The sequence below is a fragment of the Coptis chinensis genome, chromosome 7 (genome assembly GCF_015680905.1).
Source record: "Coptis chinensis isolate HL-2020 chromosome 7, ASM1568090v1, whole genome shotgun sequence".
Classification (NCBI taxonomy): domain Eukaryota; kingdom Viridiplantae; phylum Streptophyta; class Magnoliopsida; order Ranunculales; family Ranunculaceae; genus Coptis; species Coptis chinensis.
In genome coordinates, this window is record NC_141462.1 from 55467776 (window position 1) to 55483957 (window position 16182).

At 36.0% G+C, this 16182-nt stretch overlaps 1 protein-coding gene and 1 long non-coding RNA gene across 2 annotated transcripts; one reads left to right on the plus strand and one right to left on the minus strand.

The window, feature by feature from the left end:
• The first annotated feature begins 33 nt into the window (after positions 1-33).
• Positions 34-4884, plus strand: LOC147488034 (uncharacterized). Its single transcript, XR_015202147.1, has 2 exons — positions 34-1809; positions 4650-4884. It is a non-coding gene; the product is annotated as an uncharacterized LOC147488034 (long non-coding RNA).
• On the minus strand, positions 4441-8842 carry LOC147488035 (calmodulin-interacting protein 111-like). Its single transcript, XM_086572732.1, has 2 exons — positions 8050-8842; positions 4441-4857 (listed from the first exon to the last, which is right to left on the minus strand). Exons 1-2 carry the CDS (start codon positions 8487-8489, stop codon positions 4641-4643), a joined length of 657 nt encoding a protein of 218 aa, XP_086428858.1. The 5' UTR covers positions 8490-8842; the 3' UTR covers positions 4441-4640.
• Positions 8843-16182: the final 7340 nt, after the last annotated feature.

Here is a 16182-nt window from a genome sequence, read left to right on the forward strand (position 1 = left end):
TTAAACTGTAGCTCTTTCTTCTTCGTTTTTGGCTTTTTCTCATTTATAAACGCAGAAAGTAGGCTGTGAAAACCTACATTACAATAGAAAAGCACTACAACCAAACGGCTTAAAAACAAATCACACTAAGATCCAAACCTACCAGATGGTCCAATTTCAAACACGAAATGCTCAAAAGGACAAATTCTATATTCCACAAAAGGCCCGCTTAGATTATTTTGATGTACATCAGTCCTGGCACCCTATGTAAGAGGTTCTCACCAAGTTGACATAAATTAGCATCTTTTGTAAAAGCAACCTTTGTATACCAAGACAGAAGCTAGGGATAAAGGTTGGAAAGAGATATTTTGTGGAGTCAACTGGTTGTACAGGGGTGCAAATGAAATCTGGTTTTGATGGGAAAGGAATACCATCTGCTGGCATACTAACAACCATTGTTGATGATTCAGTTCAGTGCTGTTTCCCATCCACTTCAGAGAAAGATGACGACAATTATAGCTTCCTGAATGCTGAAGTTTTCCGACCACCAATCTCAAGCAATCTCAGAACAATCAGAAGGTTTCATTCATATAAGTTTCACTTTATAGACGGCTTGTTTACTGTTCAGGGAAGAACACCAATAAATCTTGAAGTTACTGATTCTCCAAAACAATAGCAATCAGACGTGCAAGCCTTACAAACTACAACATAAATCTAATTGCTTCTCAAACAGGAAGGGACAACAGAATTATAACATAAAGACTAAAAGGTGTGGGCGTCCTTATGGTTGTGCATGTCCAGGCGGTACATGATAAATTATGTGTCCCTACACCAATCCCCCCATCTTTAAAAACTCATCCTCTAGATTATTACCGTAATCAGCAAAGAAATTGGTATCTCCACTCTAGAACTCAGCCTGTCTACAAGTACTCTGTCCGCAGGTTTTACCAATGTATCTGCTCACTACATTGAAAAATATAAGACTGATATCTTCGACAACCTGTACTATTGTAGAAGCCAAATTTCATAAACCAAGAAAACAAGAAAAACAACCCTGGCCTAACTATTTTAGGCAACAAAAAACTCCATAGATATTTTTCTCCATGGGCTATCACTTTCACAAACCAACCTCCATACTAGGATACTCGAAAAACAAAAATTTAGGCAACAAAGAACCTCCTTGGCATATCATTTTCACATACCAACGTCCCTATTAAAATGCTCGAAACACAAGATCTTCAACTTTCTCCTACAACAGAAGAGACAACCTGTTCCTCAAAATTGGTTTTTAAGAAATGCCCAAACTGGATCAATATAATGATAATTGGATTTTATATCATAAAAAAGAGTTGAAAGAAATCACCAATTTCAATAGTTTGTGATTTTAAACTTGGTTACTGACTTATTCTGGCCTGTTTTCTTTTATTCGGCAAAGATATCAAGAAAGTCACACAAATATCTTCCATTATAGCAGACATTAAATTGGCACAAGCTAAAGAGAAATGAGACTTTCAAGCGCTGTTGCAGCAGTCAGTCGCCCACTATCCATAGAAACTCTGATGTGTCTGATTTCAGTGGAAATACGGAGAAGGACGGTGGTGTGGTTGATGTTGACCAATGATTTGCTTGCAAGAATATGACCAATGTTTGGCTTGCAAGAATCAAAGAGGGAGATATAGGTGGAGCCTACCGGACTAATGAGCAAGATGACGAGATTTGTCGTGCATAGAAAGTGCATGATGGATATCAATCTTCATTGATGGCAAGGATTTATGCGGTTATCCCTAATGCACAGAATGGTAATAAGAGAGTGGTGCCCCAATATTTAAGGTATCTTTTCAGTCAAGTAATTTTCTTTTTCTATCATATCTTGGTTGTTTAATTCTAATAGTCCTATCCCTATTTCTGACTTCTCTAATCCCATAATTTGGAGAACCAAAATTCCTTCCAAGAGTTAAAATCTTCAGTTTAGAGGATGTTTCTTTAAGTCTTTCTTAGCTAGGTGAGATCGTTTTATGTTCTTAGACATAGGGCGATGGTGCATTTCTTGGGGATTTTTTTAAGTTGATTCAGATCTTGTAAATGCTTTTTATTTCTTTTTCTCTTGTAAGGGTAGGCTTTCGCAGCCTACTTTCCCCTTATTAATGAAATTTCATTTTATTGAACAAAGAAAAAAGTTTTGGGAGTAGGCTACTGTTAGAGTTCTAAGAGGACATCTCTCTGAATATTTTAGAAAGTTTCTATTATAGTAAACTCTTATTTTCATATATATTTTGAGGTGATACAAGGCCAAAACTAATCCCCAAACTTCCTCTCCATTAACAACAATTTTGCTGCCAAAATTCCAAAACCATCAACGTTAGGGTGGTTGGGATCGGAATTGATATTCAGGAAATGCCGTAAGAGTTATCAGATCTCAACAACCCTTCAACATTAGCAACCTGTTTTTTCCATTGATTGAACAACATAATATAAGAAATATCCTCCTTAATTAGTTTTATTACTTAATAATGCGAGATCTGTATTGGGAAGCTTCTTATATACGATGCAATCGACAGTTGACTGCTAGTCTACCTCGTGCCATGGTAAACGTTGAAGGGAGTCACTAGAAAGAGCCTAGCTCTCGTACCAATTTTACGGTGAAGTTGATGCGACAACAAAAACAAAGATTACAACAATCTCAAGATCTCGAACAATACCAGAAATTTAGGGTTTTAAGATCGACAATTTCAGCTTAATTAATGCTATCTTTACAATTTGGGGAACAGCACCAATGAATTCTAAGGATTCCAATTAATTCTCGGAAGCAATAAAGAGTGAGGGCATAAGTCTTAAAAACAAAGGCCTGAACCTAATCGCAATATGAAAATGAAACTAATTTATTAGAGATACTAAAAGGAATGGACGTCCATATTACTTTATTAGTTGTGCCACGGGCCTCTATGAGAAATTTTGACATCAACCAAGAGACGGCAATAATGGAAAAGAAACACTTCAAACAAATATTATATAAGCATATTATGAACCAAAGTTCTACAATTATAAGGATAACAAAATATATGGCAAATTTTCAAAGACAATTAATAGCTAAAGTCTTCAAATGAAGTTTTCGCAATACATTCATACATTCTAACAACTCAAACAAAATCATAAGAGACTAGAAAGCCCAAATAAGATATCAGATTGCAATAGATTGAACCCAAACACCTAAAACTCAAATATACACCTACTAAAAGGATTATAGGAATATAAGCAAGATCACCTGGCTAAGAGAAATATAGAAGTATAAAAGTAATTTTTCATTTTTGAGATGGTTGGTCCAGTATAACCCAAAATAATGAAGTAAAAAAACAAAATTTGACGCACAGTATCTGAGATATTTGTGTTATATGCAAGAACCACCTCTTAGAAAAAGTAGCTAGGTTTCTTGTTTTGGTGCAACTAGCAGATAGAGATTTTTATCGATAAAAGTTATATATTGATATAATTAGGGGAATCAGTTACATCAAAAGCTAAAATAGGTATGCAGAAACTATCAGCGATAGTCCCCAGTTTGTGATTCCGAACGAAACTCCGGAATTCCGTTTGGAATTTCAATTTTCGAAAAAATTGAAATTTCAAATATAGAGTCGAAATATTTGAAATTCTGAAAGAATTTGAAATTCCGAATATAATAGAGTCGAAATTTAATAGATTTCGGTTTTTAAATTTATCGAAATTCCAAAAATTCCGAAATCCCAAACTATGAGTCCCCATACCCAATACACCCAAAAAGGGCCCAATAAAACAAAGAAACGGATTCAAAAATAACAAAAAAAAGAGACCCCCAGAAAAGTTTTAAGAAAAAAAAAACTAAGCAAAACAGGACAATTAACTAGTAAAGAAACAACTGCTGATCCCCTATAAGCTACGCTGCCTCTACACCACCACCTCCTTCCACTCATAACGTTTTATAACACCTAAATCACTTGTTTGAGGCCTAAAACTACATCTGGTTACATATGGCACATATAACAATAAAAGTGTATGGAGAATGAGTTGTATATGGTCCTGCTGGTACCAGAAAATCTTGTGTCAGTAAATCCTAGTGGTACTAGAAAATTCTGTATCGGGAAATGAAAGAGATACTCCAGAAAATGTACAGTAAACGTATGCACACTGAAATATATATGGGGGAGGGATATGATCTACATTCTCCCTGTTGTTACTCCCTGTTTTTGGACCACTATCGAGATCGCATTGATATATACTGTTGGAATAACATATCATGTTGATAAGATTATCTCATAAAATTTCATCTGAAACTCATAACATTTTGAGAAACCAGAGCAAAGTTACTGTGCAATTCAGCGGTATAGACAGTATTGCACGAAATTTTAACAAGGTTTAGAGTTTCCAACAGAATCGACATTTTTGACAATAATCTTTATCAAATAGAGAACCTAGTGTAAGGTTGGATTTTCCCATATTTACTCTGTGGGTCCCATAACAGGGAACAAATAAGGAGTATATATACACCCTGTCGTAACTCATAAGAGGAGAAACATACTCTGATACACTGACATATAGGTTATCAAGTGATCAATAGTAGTGATGAAGATACAGAATAAGCTAATCAAGTAGTTTCAGTCTTTCAGAGGTCAAGTAAAGATAAGAAAATCTTACTGCAGGCCTGCAGCTGGTGGAGCTTGGCTAGCTGAGTAAAAGATGTCACACAATGCTTTCTCACTTTCTCCATGAAATTGACCAATGATCTCAGGCCCATTTATGCAGAATAAGTTGACGCCAGCATCAATAACACATGAACGGGCCAAAGACGTCTTTCCAGTCCCAGGTGGACCATGAAGAAGTACTCCCTTTATAGATCGTAAACCGAGACTGAAACATGTAATCATTAATTATGTCAGTTTGTAATCAGCAATTGCTGACAAGATATAGCATATACTTTCTGATATCGATATTACACATGGAGGTGTGCATGTGTCCAGGTATATATGTATTTTAGAATAAGAAAAAAAACCACATCTTACTTATTTAGTTATTAACAAAAAATTTAAGTTTACTTATCTCATCCACAGAACCACAAACTTTAGGCCTTTCAATCTAAGTCGTCAACAGAGAAACAAATTCATGCAAGTGTGTCAGAAAAGGTATTGCAAATCTAGATATTGCTCTGCTACCATCAACACAATCCGTATAGCGTGCAGATTTCCAAAACCATACCAAAATTGTCTAACACGAGGGTTTTGGTGAGCACCCAAATACTCGGACAACTCTGCCAAGGAAAAAACCTATTGAAAAGACAAAAACAAGACAACCATATTTTTCATCTTTTCTTCTGCTCTTTTTCTTCCCCCTCAGTGTGTGGACACTTGATGATGCAAACAACTCATTCTGCTACAATATAGACAGCTAATTAGCTAAAGTGTTAGCTCTTAAGAGTTAAGAGCATCTTAGTTTAGCAGAATTATGAAATCAAGAAGGTTTTAAAATCCTTTATAGCATAGCTATGCTGTCTACTATCTCACTTTAAGAACCTTCTTGACTATAAGGGAAATCTCGTATAACCAATTGCCATCATGATAATTTTTGTTATCACTGTTTTTTCTCTAACTCTGGGACTTCACACAGTAAGAGATTGATTTCTTCTCTATCAGCTTAACGCCTCATAGAGGGGCTCTTTTTATTAGTGTAGACACCCTATTTTTGCACTCCAGGCATAATTCATTCATGATTTTGTCTTGAATTAAATTTGATCATATAAGGTGATTTGCTTTCTAGAGTCTTCATTACTACATCAAACTTCCTTCTTTTCATTTTTTTTTAGTGTCTTTAGACTCTCCTCATCATGTTCTAGCTATGGCTGAAATTTCGTTGCTTTCTGAGTTTTGAGCTGAAAATGACTAAAATGCCCCTGTAACCCTTTGGAGCCCAAATCTCACTTTTTCCACTCTTTCTTTGGATGAGATTATTTCATATTTGGATTCCCCTTGAAAAATCCTTCGAAATGAGTACAAACTTGCCTAGGTTCCTTTTGGATTTCAGAAACCCTAATCTTGCCTTATCCCATTTCAGCCCGTTGTGCGCACTGTTCAGTGCAATATATTATTGGAGTAAGATTTAGACCCAAGGATATTTTTAAGAGCTCATGGAACTTACTAATTGATTAATTAACAATTTTTGTGAAGAAGAGTTTGCCTAATTTTGACCACGTCAAAGAGAATTTGCAGCATTGAAAATATGGTCAAAATTGGTCTTTTTGTGGATTTTGGACTTGTGCTTGTGGGCTGTGGATCCAGCTCGAGTTGGACATTTTTATTAGAGTTTCTAGCCCATTTTTCAAGCCTCCAAAAACCTAGAGAACCTTCCTTATCTGTTTGATTTGATTTGATCCCAAAAATCAAGAATATTCTAGAGAATATGTCATTTTGGAGCCATGTTTAGAAACCCTGGATTATGGGCTCATTGAGGACGTGTAGGGCTTGATTTTTTGCCCTAATCCATCTAAAGGATCCAAAAACCAAGGGCCAAGATCGCACCCCTTATCCCACCTCTTGAATCAAGGGCTAGATTTAGGAGGTGCAACCAGAAAGAGATCAAGCCATTAGATTTTTCTTCATCAACACTCAGCCATTGGATCAAACTCATTACCATATTTGAATCAACGCCCAAAAGCTATAAATATGGGTCTCATTCACCCACAAAAAAATATCTGGAGCTAATGATCTGGAGCTAGGAATTCGGAGTTAATAATCTGGACCTAACTATTCAGAGTTAATAGCTTAGTAGTTTTCTTTTCTTGAGTGTTATTCTTTTTTTCTTTTCTAGTTCATCATTCTAGAATAGAATTTCTTTAGTTTAATCTAGAGTTGAAGGTAAAATTTCGACTTCGAGGTTTTTCTAATGAAGTTCTTCGTGTTCTTCGTCTTTAGTCTTATTTTCCCCTCTTTCGATCTTGAGTAGAAGCTTCTTTTCACCAAAAGTTGTTTTTTTTTCTCAAATCACCTGTTTCAATCCAAAAATTATAGTTGTCAATTCCAAATCAAGTTTATCATCATCATTTATCAACAATCAATCAAGATCATCAATCAATCAATCTACAATCAAGTATGAGACAACATTCCAAACAAGGTGACATATTTTTTTTCTTTTTTATTTTAATTAGTATTGCATATTAGGATTATTTGTTTTTTTAGTTTTACTATAACATATAGTTATTAGTTTTTAAATAATTTAGTGAAGATCATCCAACTTGTTAGATTAATTTTTCAAGCTTTCTTCGTTTCCCTATTTTAATACGTTACACCTCAATAGAAGTAAGACTGGTTTTACCAGGCGAGTGTGGGTGTCTAACACCTTCCCACATCGTACCGTGACTCCCGAACCCAATAATCATCTAGTTTCGAGGGCTAGTCCTTCACATAGATTTTACTCAACTTTTTCTTAATAAAATTAGTAGCGACTCTAAAATCAATTGCATAGATCTAAGTACACATTTTTGTGCGTACAATTACCTTCCCATATGTCTAGCTCTGGTACCACTAAATTTTGCAACAAGTAAGAGAAATGAAGAAAACCTGATCAGCAATAACCACACATATAGAAACATCAATAAGTACTTATGGGGTATACTTGCTATTATAGCTATGAATTACTATTACTCAAATCGTTTCAAACTAGAATGGTAGGGCCCTTTGGAGAGAAGAACAGAGCCACTCCTTTGGGGGACAGTGCAAGTAGCTATCCCCACGAGCTAGAAAGTGAATTACTTATTGTGATTGTCATGGAACCCACATTTTAAAAGGTAGCTAGATGCTCTTCTTTAACGGGGTAGCTCCATACCATTGCTCGGTGTGACATACACATCTTTATTTAGACATCCAATATGAATATTTGCCATTTTCTAATATTAGTTTCGCAATTAGAAGAGAATTCTAAAGAGAATCTGGTGGCTATTTCATTAAATTAGTGATTCACCATATACACAATATACATTTATTTACTAGAAGGCATGTCATGAAAAGGGAAATGGGAAGGAAAAAAGATTTTGAAGCTATTAACTGAACGTACCTTGACAAGGGTCCTTTCACTAACAAATAATTTATTTTTTCCTTCAGGCTGGTATATTCTTTTGATAAACCACCCAATTTCAAGACATGCACTACATCTTTGTCCTTTGTATCTCTACATTGAGACTCCCCCGATGGCAAATCCCTTCTCTCTGGAGTTTGTGATTCTAAAGGCAATGACAAACCAATATGGACTTTTGTCTTGTCAACGACAAAAGCAGCAATTAGAGTGCCCACATCAGCAGTTTGACCCTCCCGAGAACTTTTTCCTTCATTGATAGAATCCTCGGTATGATTCTCCATTGATAATTCCTCTGTACCCAGCACAGAGAAAACAGAAATCTTCCCCAATTGGAATGGCCACAAGATTTCCCCTGAGCAGAAGCCGATCCCGTAGCCACAGAAAAGCACATGTCTGAAGAAGTTCCCTAGACTTTTCATTTTCAAGAGCTTCTTCAATACCGTACGTACTAACTATTGTCTCATTGGAAATGCATTTTTGAACCTGAATCTTGACTTCTCGGCGTACTACAAACGACAGGAGAGTTCAGTTTTGATCTATATAACAACGGCGTCTTAGGTGACGCAATCTTCCCATTTTCAAGTTGATCATGCTGATATTTTGAAGTCGAATTACCATTAATCACGACTGCATTCTTTGATGGAACCACTTGTAAATACAGGTTACTGCAATTGATGGAGTGAGTTTGAATAGGGGAAACAAATGCAATCTTCCCAACAGAAGGATTTCCCAATGTACATGCTAGACTTCACGACAATCGCATTCCATTCTTTAAAACCTACATAACAAAACGCCACACTTACAGACATAACTACATAAGTCTAAACAACACATACACGCGGTAGACAATGTTATTAATCCAAACTTTACACGAAGGAAAAACGCGGGCAAGAACAAAGTAACACCCAGCATCAGTACTTCTCCTTTTATCTAACCCATCATATTCATCATCTCCTAACAATTCAACAGCAGAGCCACCGAATAGTTTCTTCTTGGAAGAAGCAAGTGAAACCTGCAAATGAAGTATATATATACATAAAATGCCAGGATAGTGGAATACGATATATATAAGAATATTAAGTCGAAATGATTATTACCGAAACAATGGAATTGGGACGAAGAGAGGAGGAAGAAGCAGTGATGGTGGACTCAGATAGCCAAACAGTGGCTGGTGTGTTTCTAGAAGTGAGAGTGGGTTGTTGGATATCGGTTATTTTAGAAATGAGAGTGTTTTGTTTGGAGATTAAAGATGGGTATTGGATTGATGCTTTTTCCAAGAGAGAGAGAGAGAAACATCTTCTTCTTCTTCATTAGTTTCTGGTTGGGAAGAAGGAGGAGGTGTTTTTGATGATGAATGTTTCCTATTCTTTGAAGGCATGTCTGTATCTCTTTCTCTACACATACCAGGCCTCAAATGTATGTATTCCAACAACTATTATTACTAGCCATTTGGCCCGGACTTGCTACATAGATAGCGACTCGAAAACCTAAAATCCACTTGAATAAATAATATATGTATATTGATAGTTAATGATTCACTGCTTATAATATATATATACTTTGTTTGATGGGTTTATATTTTTCTAATTTTTTTTTGAACTATTATTATAATATATGAGCATTTGAAATATATATTCGAATATCAAACAAATCAAATGGCCAAAATTTATCAGTTTGACAAAATTCCAAGCAATTTTATTTCAATTTCATGTTCAACCCAGTAGATATATATTGGACATGCATACAAGCGACTTAAGTGAATCCACTACCTATACACACAATTACTTAAGGCAACATACTATTGTTCTCTTTTCGAATCCTTAATGCACAATGTCCCCCTAATAACAACACTTGAACGTGTTATCCAACTTATTTGCATCTTGGGAATAATATAATCAGCTACCAAACATTGACCCGCTCTCAATAGAATAAAAAGTAGGCAAATAACAAAAGTAAGAACTAAAAATAGGGCTCAAATTGAATGAAACAAATTGTTTGAATACAAAAGTTATCTATTTCACTAAGGTAACCTAGCATGTTTTTGTCTTTGAAACTTTTGCTTAGGTGTCGTTTTACTATTTGTTTTGTTCTAAATCTATATCTGCAAATCAGTATTGTACCTAATATACTAAATGTGCACAGTTACCCATATTTATAAAATAAGAAACAATAAGTTAGTATTTTTTTCTGGGTGGAGTATCATTATAGTTTGTAACTCAGATTAACGACAATCTTTACAGATATATTTGCTTCCCTCCAAATGTGGGTAATGCAAATAGTTTGCATCTTTTGTTGGATAAAATTCCATCCATACAGAGCTTCCAAGGTAATCGATTGTGTTTTAAAAGTAGTGATCAGCATTGCGGCAAAGATCGCTCCACCCATAAGTGTAGCCATCCATGAGTCACTGCATGTTCAACACTTTCTAAAATAGCAACACATTCCGCCCGGTGATTTGTTACAAATTTCCATAGCCTAGTCCTTTCCCTGCAACCATAAGTATTTATCTTTACTTGTTGGGTTGTGGAAGGTAGTCAAGTTCCCTGAAAAGGTGGTTTGAAATGAGCATATCTAAAACTAATGCCCCAAGAACTGAGATCTCATCTTCATGCCTGCATCGGTAGGGAAATAGCTTGAGGAGAGTTTTTTTCCCTCTGCTAATACATTTTGTTTAATGGTGCCAACAACAGCTGCTCCCAAAGTTAGTGGTCAGCTTCACTGGGAGAGCTTAAGAGCATATCTCAACATGTGGAAATAAAGTCTGAACTTGAACTTACCCGCCAACCAGTTTGAAACAGACCTTGTGAATCTGCCCTCCCAAAGAAGGCGGTGCAAGTTTTCTTCGTTTTCACCACACACAACAAACTTAGATGCCAGCAGCCAACCTTCTCTTGATCATGTAATCTGTTGCGGTACATCCATGTTATTGTTTCTGGGATATAGCTGATACCTTAGGGTGTATGTAGTAATGTAGTATGTACTTGCACCAAATGGCTATGTGCCAGCTGATTTTGGGCTTTTCATTTCCGATTTGATAAAGAGATTAATTAGTGAAAGAAACTTATCGTAATGGAACCTAATAAAACAAAACAAAACATCGGGGTTCAATTGATTAGAACTAAAATGAAAAAGAAAAACACCAAAACATGTCTATTAAAATAAGTTGTAGTTGGTTTGTCTCATGGTACTATGGTATGAATAAAAACATATGCTAGTGTCCCCTAAATACCATGAGCTGCAGCAGCATCTACTGAAAAGAGCTTAACCTCATTCGCAAAATACCCTCCTTAAATGAAGTCCCCTAAATACCCGACTCACTGAAATTTTGAGCTGGAAGAAGATGAACTTCTCCTTAAATGATATAAACACTTTGAAAGATCAGCAAAGTGGTCAATTTATCAGAAATAAGCAAGGGTTAGACAGACCCTGTGATATAATATGTTCCATCTTTGTTGGTTTTTGGTCCTCTTCTAGATAGTGAGCTCGATGTACTGACAGAGGAGGATGCAATTGGGACTCAATATGTAAAATTATCTTAATGAATATAGGTAGGGGTCTGTCTAACCCTTGCTTATTTCTTAAAAAAAGAGGTATGCTGCATGATAGTTTACGACCTAGCCCAAGAAACCATGAGTCGTGATCTTGGGAGGTCTGAAAGTTTCAGATGCTAAATACACTTTTTAAAATGAAAGAGTTGGAAGAACAAAATGAAGTAAGAGTATATTGAGATCCCCATCTACAATACATGACATGAGATATTTGTTAAGGGTAAAAGTTCATCAATGCCGAGAAAAGACAAATTTCAACCAGTTGAGAAGAACTTAATAATCGGTAAAGCTTATTAAGATAATTATGTTTCCAAATAACAAAGTGGTCTTTTTCACTTCGCGAGTTCACAATCTCTTTAATTCAGTCAAGAATTTACAATCTCTTTAATTCAACCCCAGAACTTATATACATATATAAGTACAAACTGCATTATTACAAAAAAAGAATGCATACCTGGTCTCTAATCTCTTCCCCGACTTTGCAAATAAAAAACGCCTCAGATTCAAGTACAGGGAAATCAACCTCTTCAAATCCGAACAATCGAGAAACCTTAATTAACAAACAAATAAAAATCCATCAATATATGCTAATGGAGTGGATTTCATATCTTGTACCCCTACTGTGTATAAACTTAAACTATGACGCCATGATGATGTGGAAGAGGAATCTAGAAGTCGGGATCCCCCCGCCTCCTTGAGAATGGAATCAAAATGTTCCTATATGCTGAAGAGTATTAGCACATATGCAACTGGCTTGGTAAGATTTTTTCTTCGTCCAAGATTGGCTCCTCAGTTGATTATCTTATGATCCAAATTTTGGTCTAGTCCACATGCTTCCTACTAAGTGCAAAAAATCATCATAACTTCACACTGTAAGGTACTCCTAGTAAGTCTTACTAAATAGAAGAACAAACATTCTTACTCGTTAGCAAGTAATTGCTTGCAAACCTAAGTTTGGGCGGTTGAGGATATCATGGTTAAATTGTTCTTAAAAGTGCAAGCTATATGATTTGATAAACAGACAGACTAAATTAGAGTAGTAGAATTAATATCCCGATATTGTTGGCTCCCATATATAGCTTCTGAACACCATAATCCACTGCATGCACAAACCAACCAAAAAACAAAATAAACAAATTATTTAATTAATTAATCATTTCTATTTCACACCATTATTGTCACTGATTTTTATTTAAAACAATATGAATCTAATAGATCGAGTGAAGAAATAGATCGAAGAAAAAAAGAATAGTAAAAAAGGAGATAGGTTTAAACATGAATAAAAAGGATTAGGAGATGAAAGGGACTTATGGGTGCTTACAAAGCATTGGGCTATGAAGTGTGAGCGCATACTTGCAAGTTGACAGCTCCATTATAGAAGCAATCACAGCTCTAGGCTCCGAGCACACAAATCCTACCTGTGCATAAACACATGGAGGCCGATGGATTATACGTGTCTAGCGATTCATCAATTCAACTTGGAACTAAATGATAAAAATATTAGAGGATTCAAAAGTCAAGATGATCTACATACCTCGGTTTCTCGAGGCCGATTGGTGAGATCACAACTTGTGCCATTAGTATACTGGTGCACATGATACCTATATGAAATATATAGCTTAAGTTACACGTTAAATTCGCTCCTCCCACCGACTTCATTGTGCAGTGTAGTTTCATTTCTAATTATACTTTTCATGATAGAATATGTCTCACAGTTCAAATGTAACTAAAAAAACTTTTTCACAATGATAATGGCTCACAGAGCAATGACTTGTACATTTTGGAAAAATGTATATTAAATTATGCCAGAGATAATTGATTACAGCCAAAAAAAGACAGAGGAGTAGCAATTAACGGCACCACTCAGCTTACCAAACAACTGAAACCAGGAGGCAATTGAGAAACAGTGGAAAAAAAATACATAATGTTGAAATACGAAGAAACCTTCTCAAAGTAGGATAAAAAGATTTGAAAAATAAATAAAGATAAGGAAAAGGAAGTCATCCACACACACTTGGATCAATAGAGTGTCGTCCACACGAACTATTTTGTGGAATCACTCCACTTGCAAAATATATAGCAATCCACCTTGAACTTGTTATTTCACCATAAACTAATCCATATACTCTGAGTCCCTCTCGAAGCACTCGATGCTTTTGCATTCATTCCCCGTGCCCAATCACCGGCCTTCATGGATATGTATAGCCATGAACTATTAATATAGCCATGAACTATATGATTTGGTATTACTATGAACTATTAATATAGCCAGCATAGAATATGAACATAACCACCATTATCAGGAAAAGAAGTAGCAAGTTCAGCAGTTATTAAATTTCCCTTTTACTTTAAGATCCATCCAGCGGACACATTAGTGAAAAATCTCCTTTGCATTGCCATATTCGACATACTAACATTCCACATCATCGGCTCTCACAGCTGAGTCGCAGAGCCTCTTTATTAATTATAGTATAGATAAATGCCATTATAGTTAAAAACCACGATTATGATAATATTTTGTATACAGTCATCCATCTAATTAAACAGGCCAGAAGGGTATTCCATTTCACATTTCAAGGCTGAAGATGATATATTGGTGAGCAAAGACTTCCGCGATTAATGATGTTATGCAATGTAATATAAAATAAGTAGAAACGATACCTTGTCCCCCCCCCCAAACAATGAAGCAAATGTTCTTGTATTCGATAGTCTCCACATTGAAACCTGCAAATAATAGTTTCACGAAGATTTCAGTGAAAAGAATTAATGACGTGATATCATTCTATTGGTTGTAATGGTGAATGAAATTAGTTTAGACGTCAGCTCCAGTCTATTGTTGTTGATGGAATGGATATAATGGCTTCAGTAAGAGACGCGCCTTGTCAAAAATCATTGGCTAGATTTCAAGCCAAAGATGCTGCAGCCAAAGCAACAACCAAAAAAGAGGAAGAAAGAGTGGCAGAGCTGAAAAAGATTAGGGGGGAGAAGTGGTTACCTTCTATTGCTAAAGAAATGCAGGTAATCCAACGAACCTTTTAGTAAAATTTTGTATCTTTGTTCTGTTTACGTGCTGAGTAGTCAATTGATTGTGCTTGAAGGAGAGAGAAAATATGATAATATCAGATTCCAAAAGTCTAAATGCAATTCCTATTCAAAAAGAGATAAGGATTTGTTTAATGGATTTGTTTCTATTTGTTTTCTTTTTTCATCAAATTGAAGTTTGAAGTGATTGGGTTTCTGTTTACATGGAGATAAGAGGAAGAGAAAGTTTGGGAGGGCGCACAAAGTTTTTTTTTTGGACTTTCTATTTTTAGGTTTATTTTTTATTCGCAGACGTACGAACAATTGAAAAGTGCGTGTATTTGCCTTTTTTTTCTGCGCAAGCTGACGTGTCCACCTCAGAGAAAAAGAGGGGCTGAAGTGGGTCATTGGGAGCATTTTCAACTACTCAGTATTAATGGTCTTTGAGATGTACGAACAATTGAAAAGTGCGTGAATTTGCCTTTTTTTTCTACCCAAGCTAACGTGTCCACCTCAGAGAAAAAAAGGGGTTGAAGTGGGTCATTGGGAGCATTTTCAACTACTCAGTATTAATGGTCTTTGATATCATTGAAACAGAAGTCAAGGGTTTAGGGTTTATGGGCGGTGTGACTTTGGAAATTAACTCGGGACCACTGTTACGCATGTGTGTCAGAGAGGGTAGCCATAAAAGCAATCTTGTGTGGACACCTGACACGGCTAGATTACCATCGAGATGGAAGTAAGCTTAGATGGGTGTTAACTCCGTTTATCACCTTGTGCTGACGTCACAAACACAAAAGTCAAAACACAACGCCAACTAGTAATTAAATCGGTGATCTCCGATTAATAGTTTATTCGTAACTCTCTGGGTTTTGGTTCTTCACGAGGCATCTCGGATTGGGGGTGTAAAATTACAACTCCACATAGGCTCCACTTTACTACTCTAATTGCAAAATATTGTATATGCGTATAGCCCATAAATATAAATATGGAGGAGAAGTGTCAAAAAGTTTGATTTTAAAATCAATTGACACTTGAAGTGACGTGACTGAGTTTATAATTTTCAAATTGTGACTTTAGAAATAGATAGGAACGTCACTCCGTGGTCTGAACGTTTCTTTCGTTCAGACGTGTGTTCAAGTGTCGCCCGGGCTATTTATCAAATGATAGCGAGACGGAGAATTCCCCACCCTCTCTATCAACTAATAGTCTACTACCTACGGTTTAACACCCCCATTGGATAGAGTTTTTTGACATTTGGGGTGTAAACTTTCCACTCGATATGGTTTACACCCCAATTGGAGATGCTTAACTCAACATTTTTTTAGACCTGTGATTGTTGGACCATGGGTGCACTTAGTGGTAAATGTGATCCTATTTGGAAGAATGTGAGTTGGTTTCCCACAATATAGAGTGAGTTGGATACATAGATTTGTATGAAGGGGTGTGTCTCTTCTAATGGACACATCTTTCCTATATAGAAAAATATGGGGTTGAGTGCATAGTAAATTCTACATCAGGCCCTAGGGGGATTTTTGTAACT